The 11,068-nt window shown below is 36.0% G+C and overlaps 1 protein-coding gene across 1 annotated transcript; it reads right to left on the bottom strand.

Annotated features, from left to right (window-relative positions):
* Positions 1 to 588: 588 nt before the first annotated feature.
* LOC132053529 (reticulon-like protein B1) lies at positions 589 to 3,876 on the bottom strand. The gene is made up of 5 exons (XM_059445603.1): positions 3,617 to 3,876; positions 2,155 to 2,335; positions 1,929 to 2,070; positions 1,105 to 1,174; positions 589 to 1,010 (listed from the first exon to the last, which is right to left on the bottom strand). The coding sequence occupies exons 1-5, from the start codon at positions 3,828 to 3,830 to the stop codon at positions 841 to 843; spliced, it is 777 nt and encodes a 258-aa protein (XP_059301586.1). The 5' UTR covers positions 3,831 to 3,876; the 3' UTR covers positions 589 to 840.
* Positions 3,877 to 11,068: the final 7,192 nt, after the last annotated feature.

The following is an 11,068-nucleotide window of genomic DNA, read 5'->3' as shown; positions in this document are numbered from 1 at the left end:
AAGATAGCCCCTCGTCATGTACTTTTCCCTTTGTGGTTTGCTTTCTAGAAAATAAATAAAATAGCCCTAGGTACCAAAATGCCTAGTGGACTTTGCTTCAAACAAAAAAAAAAAAAAAAAAAAACCCCATTTCCAAAATTAACCCTTTGGTTCAACTGTTATTTGAAAATTTATAACATACTTTTTTCGGTTAATTTGTCGTTTGTAGTCAAAACTAGATTTTTTAGAAAATATCAAGACGGTTTCTCACTTTGTGTTCGGCTTCGGTTCAGCTCGTTTTAACTTGCAATAATTTCGTTCTAGAAAAATATGAAAATTACAATGATACTGGAATATCTCATCAGTTATACAAGATAACAACAAACTTTGGGTGTGTTCGGTATGAAGGAAAATCTTTTCTCTGGAAAATGTATTTCAAAAAAATAAGTGGGTTTCTTACTTATTTGGATTAGGCTTTTACATTAATAAGTATCATTTCATGCAATTGGATGACTATGACTTATCAAAAATAAATTCTGAAATTGTAATAGAATAGTACAGAATTTAATATAATAAAATAGAAGCAACTACAAAGGGATGGGCAGAATGTAATTCAATAAAACATCTACCTTATGTTGAGAAAAATGCAGCTAACAGTACAATGATACAAGGTCCATAAACTAAATCCTGCCGGCTTTCAATATAAAGGCAAGTAGAGACCCACAGAAGGCAATAAAAAGTTCCAAAAGCAAATAAGTAAGATGCCTAAAGGCCTATGTAAACACAAGAAATAGTAAAATAGTAGAATTCTAAAAACTCAGGCAATCAGAATAATCCTACCGGACAAATAGCTCATCACAATTACTCTTTTTTCTTATCTTTTAATGGCCCTATGGGAATTTTACTCAAAACCTTGGCATCAAAGACTGCATATTGTTTCTTGATCTCCTGTGTTGCTTTCTCAGCTAATGGATCCACTTTATCTTCATACTTCTCGTAAAGAACAGGAACTGTATGGAGGAGTACAAATGCTGTTTGCATTGAGGGGAAGATACAATCAATATTAGTTTAGAACAGATAGCAAGTACAAAAGGGCTAATGATCGTCTAGAAAATTTGCACTTACATATGTAGAACAGTGTCAGAAAGTTGCAGCAACTGCCGACAACTGCGAGGACCCATAAACCAGCAACGATCTGATAAAGTGAGTAATTTATGTAAACAAAGATGATTCAATGAATTGACAGAAATAGAACACCATAGTGTCATTACTCAAATCACATTTCACAAGCTCTATAGCACCTATTTTAAAAACTAAAAATGCTTAGTGATTCCAAGGACCTATAATAATCGGAAAAGGACAAACATCAGCAAATAGGATGGTTCGACCAACTTAACTAGGCATAGGTAATCAAAAATGTAAAAGAACAAAGATTTAGCATTCGCGGAAAATAAGCTACTCCCTCCGTCCCAATTTATGTGGCACTGACTAGGCACAAAATTTAAACCAGAAAGGAAGACTTTTGGAATTTGTGGTCTAAACACTTTAGACATTTGTGTGGCTATAAATAATTTCATTAAGGGTGAAAGGGGAACTTAAAGTTAAGTTGTTTCTAATTATAGAAAAAATAACAGTCTTTTTGGGACAGAGTAAAAATTAAAGTGTGTCACATAAATTGAGACGGAGGGAGTAATAAGCATCCAATTTGAGTTTCTGTACTGTAATTGTTTTCATTAGCTAAAAGAAGAAAGCCTACTCTCTAGTCTCTACTGAGCCAGCATGAGTCAAAGAAGTGAGGAGTTTAAGTACACACATGACGTGAAACCTAATGGGGATGAACAAGACAATCACTACCCTTTACATTTTCAGCAAGGCTAATGGCTAAGGAGGAACAACCAAGTCTCAAGGAAAACTTCATACAGGGAAAGTACAATAACTAAGCAACTTACAGCAAGGAACTTCTTCAGATCTCTCCCAGATGCAATTTCTCGCAACACGCTAAAAGCGCGGTTAATTTCAATACTCAGAGCAGAAGCGATCTCAAGGATCGGCTCCTCTGGAAGGTGAACTTCTGGGATATGTGGACGTTTCCTGTCAAACAACGGCAAGAAAATGTTTTCAAGAACTGGTTAAGAAAATTGAAGCTTTAATTAACGCAAAAATTTAGAAGCTCACTTGTTAATAAAGGTTGTTGCATTAGACCACAAGAATAAGATAGCAAGGGTGAAGATCAAAAGGTGACAGACTAGACCAAGCAGGTAGTACTCGAGCAATTCAAAAAGAACCCAAATTGCAGTTGCTCCACCAAGTACACTAGCAGATATCTTCTTGTTTCTCCACAAGAATACATCAGCAGCTGCATAAAACCAGATATGATCAAATGACATTTCTCTTCTCAAGAAGCTAACTCATAGCAAACCGTCATATAACCCAGATTACTAGCTAGATGCCTCACTTAGCTCTAACGGGTCGTTTGGTTGCTGGTTAGGAAGTGAATTATCTATGTATTAAAACCAGCATAACTAATAAGTATTATGTTTGGTCGCATTTTAGTTGTTATGTATAAAATTCAACACACCAAGTACGTACGGTGTTTGGTTACCAATTTACAATCACGCATAACTAAAACATGTATAAGTTATGAGTCAGTTTATGTATTATCTTATGCAGGATAAAAAAGGAAATTACTAATAGATGAATAACTAAATCAAGCATAACTCTAACCAGCAACCAAACGACCCCGGACAACCCCATAAAGCAGCCAAACATCAGTTTCCAATAGCCTAAAGCCCATTACTTATCACTTCACTCTTACAAGTAGATGCAAAAAATCCAAAATTAGCCTCATCCGAGCCCCAAAACACTTGAAAAACACCCACTGTGACAGTTAAAATAAGATGAAGACCATGAATACAAACATGATATATATAACACTAAAAGCACATTTGATCTCAACATTCCTTAAAATATCTTTTTGTAACTCACAAATGACTGTTTCCAGCTTCGAAACGCAATAGATAATAGCCCCGTCCCTCTGGACTTCTCAACTAAAATATTACTCCCTCCGTCCTAATTTAAGTGTCTTACTTTCCTTTTTGGTCAGTTCCAAAAAGAGTGTCTCTTTCTATATTAGTTTTCCAATTCCAACATTCTTAGTGTCAAGTTTAAGACCACAAGATTTAAAGTACTACAGTCTTTAATTTAAGATCACAAGATTCAAAAGTCTCTCTTTGTTTCTTAAACTTTGTGTTAGTCAAACTAAGACACTTAAATAGTACTAGATTTGATTTACATTTGCATTGTATTACCCAACCCAAGTCCTTGAGGGCAGATTCTTTAAGATATTCAATCAAAACCCTAAACCCTAATCCATTATTTTTTTCATACAAGGGAAACCGCAGCCGCTACCCTTCGGGTGCACACAGGATAAACCCCACTCCAATGTAATAGCCCGCAAGCCACACCGAAGAGATAACGCATACTAGGCAAGCCCCGACCTACAAGGCAAATCCCCAGCTGTTGTAGGCAGGGTTCCCTAATCCATTATACTCAACAAGCAACAACTTAACAAACAATTAGAATTATTGAACAAACAAATATAACAAAATTAATCAGATAACAAAGTAGTAGACTATACGTTTGCCTCCACCAAGAACATGGTGAACAGGATTTTCTCTTCCAAAAAGCCGCCAAATCTTATCCTTAACTGAAGCTGGTGACTGTTCCTGCGCAGCCGCCAGCTTCTTCTCGGAATCGGAATCGGAATCAGAACGGTCGAAGTGAATCTTGTCGGCTATTTTGTCCATTAAAGATTCTTCTTTGTGCTCTGAAAGCTCAGCTTGCTCTGCCATTTTTCACTATGATTCGATTAGTGCAACTCAAATGGAAAGAGTGAAAACTAAAGTGAGGGGATTTTTTTTTTTTTTTTTTTTTTGGTTTGTAATAATATATGTCGGGACGTGACATCCGAGCCGCTAGGTGAGGGTTTATACCGAGCCCGATTTAAGTTCCACTTTTGAGGTAAGCCTTACAATTTCTTTTTTAATCAATTTTTTTTTAAAAATAGAGTATACCAACAACAACACACCCAGTGCCTCACATGCTGGCTCTGGAGAAGGTAGTGCAGTGCGTAAGTAGATATTATAGTTAGGTAGAGAAACTATTTTCGATAGACCTTTGATTTGATGGTAAAATATATCAAAATAATACGGTAAAGAAATAAAAGTAGTAACGAAGTCACGGCAGAATACTAAAGATAGCATAACAAAGTATTCTTAGAAAGAACGTAACTATAAGAAAATTATATTATAATCGAAGTACAAGGAACATATCAATTTTAAAAAAAAAAATTAATAATAATTTAATTTAATTTTCTTATTTATGTTTAATGAGCTGATTTATAATCATATAAATATCTATGATTTATTTTTTACCACGAGTCTTAAGAATCTTTCTTTTATTATTAAATTTCAAGCTTGATCAAATATTATCATAAAAATTGTGGGAAAGGGCCTAAAATGCCCTTGGACTATTAGATCTGATACACAAATGCCCTCCATCCACCTTTCCGCTCCCAAATACCCTCGACGTTAATCTATTGGGTCTACTTTTCCCTTATATTTTTATCGGTCCCCTTTAAACATATAATTAAAAAATTCATTTATTGCGTGGCACGTTTTTATTGGTTAGTTTTATAATTAACCTAAACTAATTACATCCCAACCCAAACCCGGATCCACCTAACCCGCCCCGACTTAAATGCTTAATCTATGGAGAAAAATCCAACATACCCGCCCTTGATTAAAAAATCCAACTTTGAGGTTAATTTAATTATCTTGCCAACATTAGCTCTTCTTCTTTCTCTTCTTCATTTTGGGAGCTTCAAAATCGGTAAGTCGAACTTAGAATTTTTGGGTTGTTTGAGTTTGAATCTGATCCTAGGTTTTTTATTGAGCTTATTGTGTTGAAATTTTGTTGAATACTGTAAAAAAAAAATGGTTCAAATTCATGAAACGTCCATAAAATTTGGACATTCATTTATGAACACTGACCTCAATTCAAAATTTAATTTCGAAATATGTTGGCGCTTTGAACTTGGTATGTTGGAATTTGGTTCCTGCTCAAGCGTGATTGTGTATACTTGGATAAAGAAACTCCATTGAAGAAGTGAACTAAGTCCGCCATTGAAGGAGCTTTTCGAAGCTTGCTTTATAATTTTTAATTTGTAAATTTGGGTGTTAAAATCAATTGGGTGATACTATATTTAAAGTTAGTAGCATGAATAACCATCGAATTAGGGCTTAGAACCTGAAGAAAGAAGCAGAAAACTCCATGAAAGTCATTAATGAAGCTTGAAGCTTCAAGATGGAAGAAGACATAATGTTATTTTGAAAGAAGAAAGATTGAATCTTCTGACACGGTGGTGGTAGAGATTTTTTCACACGGACCGGGTCAAAATACAGGTCATGGGTGAATTTTTTTTTTTTAATTTAGGAAGGGTTTAAATTTGGGTCAATGGCCACGTAATAAATAAATATTTAATTATTTTATTTTAATGGGACCATTTAAAATAAGGGAAAAGTAGACCTAATAGGTTAACGTCGGGGATATTTGGGAGGGGAAAGATGGATGGAGGACATCTTTTTACCAAATCCGATAGTTAAGGGGCATTTTAGGCCCTTTTCCGTAAAAACTGGGACGGAAGGAGTATCCTTTTCTGGAAGCCTAATTTACTTTTTGTGTTGCTTGAGTAGATTTAAATTTTGAAAATATTTACCACCGGGAAGAAAAGTATTACGGATGTATGAGATTTTTTTCTTCCTTAAATATAAATTTAAGTTCTAGACTTGAAAGTACTCATAACCCGGCAAAACCGAAGTTAAAAATTAATTTACTTCTGCATTGTAGGAGTAGATTTGAATTTTGAAAACATTCACCACAGTGCAGTGCATTCATCAGATTCTTCTGGTGAAAATTTAAATTACCAAGTTGAGCCAAAAGTTTTTTTTCCATTTTGGTAACTCAGTAAGTGGGTTAGAATTTTGATCTTTGTAATTCAATTATTATGTTCAGTATTCAGTATTTGATTTTTGACAAACAAATAGAAACACATAAAAAAAAAAAAAATTAAGGATTTTGCTAACCTACGACACGAAGGTTGTAGGAAGCAATTAACCCATTTTTTAGTTCACTTGAATTACCTCCTGCTTATTGCTTACTACTATTTACTAACACATTAATAAATGGGTATTTTGATCTTTTCACGGAAATATCCCTTCTCTTTGTCTCTCAATGCGCCCATTAAAATCCTCAGAACAAGTGTTGTGCAATTTTCCACGAAATAAGAGCATTGTCAAAAATAATAAAACCCAAAATATAAATACTCTACCACATATTGTCATTATTTCATACTAGTATACGTACCCGCGCGATGCACGAATTGTTTCAAAGAAAAAGGAGCGGATAGAGATAATAGAAACATTTGTATATGAAACATCTGTGAGATAGTAGCTATGTATATGAAACATATGTATATCACATTATCACTGAAAAAATTGATTATGACATTGCTGCTTTCCCCTTATATAACTTTAATAGTGATTTTCTGTCACATACAAAATATCTAGAATTAATTTATATCTTGTGGGAGTGTTTTTTTGAAGTTAAATAAAAGAAAAACAACCCTTCAACTGATGGTCTTGACAAATCGACATTGTCTGAAAATAAACACCAATTCGGGACAAATATAAATATAAGTCGAGGTGTAATAGTAAATTGATGTTGTTCATGTTAAATTTTGTGTACTCTACTGATTGATGACCTTCTCTGAATGACATAGTTGCAAAAATCGGCCTTTTCTATTTTCTTTCTGGTTCTCTATGCAATGTAGAGAACGCTAATGAGATAAGCATTCCAACTTACCTAATAAACCGTAGAAGAGCTGAAATGAAATGCCACAGAGCATTCCCAGTTGAGAAAATGAGTATGGCAGTGTTAATAGCACTTGAGCTACCTGAAATTATATAAAAAATTAAATAAAATTCAGTAAATGTTAGAGAAAGAAAGAAATTACATTAAACCTGATTAGAAGCAAAGCTAAACCAAGCATCATAAGCAGAGCCGCCATGCCAGAATAAATTAGATATTTTCTATTTGATGTCATTATTAGGCTTTCCTTCAGTTTCCATCTCAGCATAATTTCCTACTATTACTGTTTCCACCACTTTTGTCTGAAGATTCCTTCTTCTTCTTCTTCTAGTTTCCTCTCCTTACTGAATAGGCTCTAAAATATTTAGTAATGAATGTTCTATGGGGGTTTGGGGTGTGGGGCTCACCACTGAAATGGACTTACAAACACAGCTGGTTGTCTTGTAGCAAGCATACTCCTCTATGCCATATTTATAGAGAGAAATGAATGTTAAAATTTTTTGTATGATCACAAAGAAGCAAACTTACAGTCTCATTCTTGCAAGAGCTTCACTCAACCTCACTATGGCATCTAGTTGCACCAATTATTGTTTCCCTAGTTTTATTTGACTGGCACCTCATATCTCGAAGAAGATAACATAGGAAGCAAATATCAGTGAAAGATGTAACAACATTTTCACAATCAAGAACGGTTTGTACTGAAATGTTGCTGGAAATTTATACAATCCCCATAGTGTGCCTGTTGATATAGTCACCTGTCTAATTTTGACATAACTTTCTTGTAACATTTAATTTCATGCAGATTATTCTTTCCAAACGCATTACCAAAGTATACGTGGTCGTACGCACATACAGATTTAAAAAGTTCGTATATCGTACCCACAGACTTATGATTAACTATTTACTAAATTAAACTAATGCTAATTATCTAAACAAGAAATAAAATCCAAATTTATATTTATAAACTAAGTAAAAATAAAAGAAAACAAATAATGAACTTTAACCGAGAAAGAGCGAATTTTTTTTATAGAAAGAGATAGATCTGGGTAATATGACTACTAATAATCCAACGCCGAGTCTTCAAATCATTCTATCTATGGTTTACTAGTTGACGGGTTAATTTGTAACTTTACGATATTCCCTGAACTACTCACAAGCCTCAGATGCTACTATAACGCCTATATCTCTATGATGTCGGGGAGGTAACAAGAACGCATTTATTTTTCCGTATTCAACTAAGTAGGGCTAAAGGGTATATCTCTATCCTCAGTAGCGAAACGATAATATCGAACAAATTCTATTTATTCTTATTATGTACGTGAATTCCTTCTCTCAAGTCTAATTCACGCACCACAGATAGTGTTCAATTAGTGATCAAGTAATTAAACAATTAAACATGTTAATAAATAAGCAACCCAAAAATACGAAAATTTAATGATGTAGAAACGATAATCAAATGTCAACTTTCATATTTGTGTCAAAGCCCTAGAACTAAAGAGTTTAGCTCCACATAGACATGGAGGAAAAATAACAAATCATCCGAATAAAAACATAAAAATAAGTATTACAGAGAAGAGAAGATAAAATCCTGTAACTACGGCCTCCACGGCGGCTCCAAGCTCTCTCTAGATCCAAAATTTTGAACTAAGGGTTTCAAGTTTTAAAAACCAAATCCAACTCGGACTAGGAAAAAAATAGCGGGCTCGCATGTCACACCCGCGTCGCGGGTGCAACACGAAAGATAATCAGAAAAGGATTCAGAGGCTGAAACCTCCGCGTCAGAGGCGCGACGCGGGGGCAACACATTTCTGCTTTCAGAGGTACGTTTTCTTTAGCTCCAATTCTCACTTTGCTACTCTTTGCTCTTTTCTCTTTGCTTTATTTTGCTGCCTATCAATTGGGGGGACAAACACCAAAAGGTGTCCCCCCTTTGTCTCCTTCCCTTTTTTCCTTTTTCTTCCTGTTCTACAATTTATTCAATGTTGATCCAAATTTCTTCATCTTCACACCGCTTTATTCCTACATAGTAAAATTATAGTATTAAGCACAAATCAATATATTTTGTACTCAAGAAACAATTAAAAGTATTAAAATGTGAGGCAACAATGGCTAAATATATGCAATTTATGGCCGAACATCGCTGTATTCTCGACATTCAAGTGGATGTAATTCGGTCTTACAGAAAGTTATTGTAAGAAAGGTATGTATATCCATCACGAACTCATTTGCTTGAATATCTGTATCTTAAAATTACAAAAATAGTGAAAATGCATAGCTTTAAGCCATATTAAGAACCAACCTTTTCAGCTAACGTATCACGACCAAGTACCGTCGACGATCATTTTCACACACTGCCTTTCGAGTGAGAAACTCAAACCTTGCACACGGGCTACCGATAGGAAATATTTTAGCTAAAATTTTCATGAATTGAAGAAGCATAAGACAACAAAATTTCACCATAACCCACTCGAAAAACATACATTTGTAGCATTCGAGCCGTATCCTACTCGGCCTTAGACCTAACAAGTCTTATTCCCGCATTTCCCCCGAAAATTAATGTAATCATTTAAAAGGGAGAGAAACATACTTCCTAGAAGGTTGTCTATGATCGCATTCTTGTACAATCATGAAAGTTGATATCTTAGTAATAACAGGAACACACTACTAAGCTCCCTAAAAGGCAGTTCAGAGAGTTTGATTGAGTTGTTAATTATCAATTTTGTTTACCCTGAATTTAGGTAACCAATTGAATTTTATAAGCGAGATATAGGATACGTTGACGAACTTAATCTATTTTGGGTTTACGTGCATGTATATGATCCGTGTAATGTACGTGTATGTGAATATATGCGTTAAATGACTTGAATAAAGATGTAGATATTTATGATTGTTAACTATGTTGGATTGAATAAGCATAAAATAAAACGCCACCGATCCGACCAAAAAGAGAGAGAGAGTTTCAATATATATATATTTTCTATTACAATGTTCGACCGAAAAGCTAACCCTAAAAGTAAAGTAAATGTCTTCTATTTATAGTTTTGTCTACGCTTTTCATACTACACAAAGCTCTTTGGAATAAAGAAACCCTAAAAGGATAAGATAGATCGAGATGGTTCTGACACCCGACGGGTTGTCGGGCACATAAAACGGCAGAACGGTTCGATGCGTAAGGTGTCGACACTGTAAACCGATCAACGGCCACATTCAATTGGGATGGAGAAACCTAGACAATCTGCCACGAGAACTGACGATTTGGCGAAACCTAAGCACGGGCGCAGAAGTTGGTTCGTAGACACCGACCAATAGTATCGACTTCTTTTTCGCACACCCACATCCTGTGTAATCCATGCCTCGTAAGAAAGATCGATCATACTGTGTCTATTTGATCTTACCCGCCTTGTCACGGTCGCATATATCCGATTTTTTTAATGTATACGTACGGTCTCTACACTTTCGACCGTAGTTCGACGTGAGTAATGGGAAGCCGGATAAGTCACAAAACTGTGGTTTCATAAGCTCACGCCTATCTTTTAATTTTGGAATGGGGGCTATGTCACGTCCCTTCCGATATCTACCACGTGTCTAGCCCCGAATGGCCGACTCCGGAACCGCCGTAACCCACGCCGCTCATATCACGTCTCATTAAGGCGGGACACGTGGCACCCCCGGCCAAACTCGAGTTCCTCCGATTGGGAGGTTTTGAGTAAGGCGATATCCTTTGTCTATTACCGAGGAAATCTCGGTCCCCGGCCCACCGCGGGCGGGATAATCGGCCGTGCAGTTTTTCGCCCCCCGGGCCGACGAATCTATCACCGACTGGGGGCTTTCGTATGTTTACACTTATCCCTTTACGCTCAAACTCAATCCCCACCCATCCGGTTATTTTGGGTATGTGCCGACATACAACGTAACCTTGGGCCCAAATTGGTCCGATAACTGAGGACCGTGGCCCGCTCCGACCAATAATGGTGGGGTTCACGACGACGTATTTCATCCCCTTGTATTCTCCGAGGCTATTCCGGGTGATAAAGCTCGGGTAAGGAGGCCGAACCCGATCTTTTCGAAGATGGGCAAAGACAAGATCGAGGGGAGCGCTATGTCCCGGAGACCCCCAAATTTTTCCGCGATTATATGCCCTTTTCCCATGGAATGATAACGT

This window comes from Lycium ferocissimum, chromosome 4 (genome assembly GCF_029784015.1).
Source record: "Lycium ferocissimum isolate CSIRO_LF1 chromosome 4, AGI_CSIRO_Lferr_CH_V1, whole genome shotgun sequence".
NCBI classification, from domain to species: domain Eukaryota; kingdom Viridiplantae; phylum Streptophyta; class Magnoliopsida; order Solanales; family Solanaceae; genus Lycium; species Lycium ferocissimum.
This window is presented reverse-complemented; position numbering and strand designations above follow the sequence as displayed.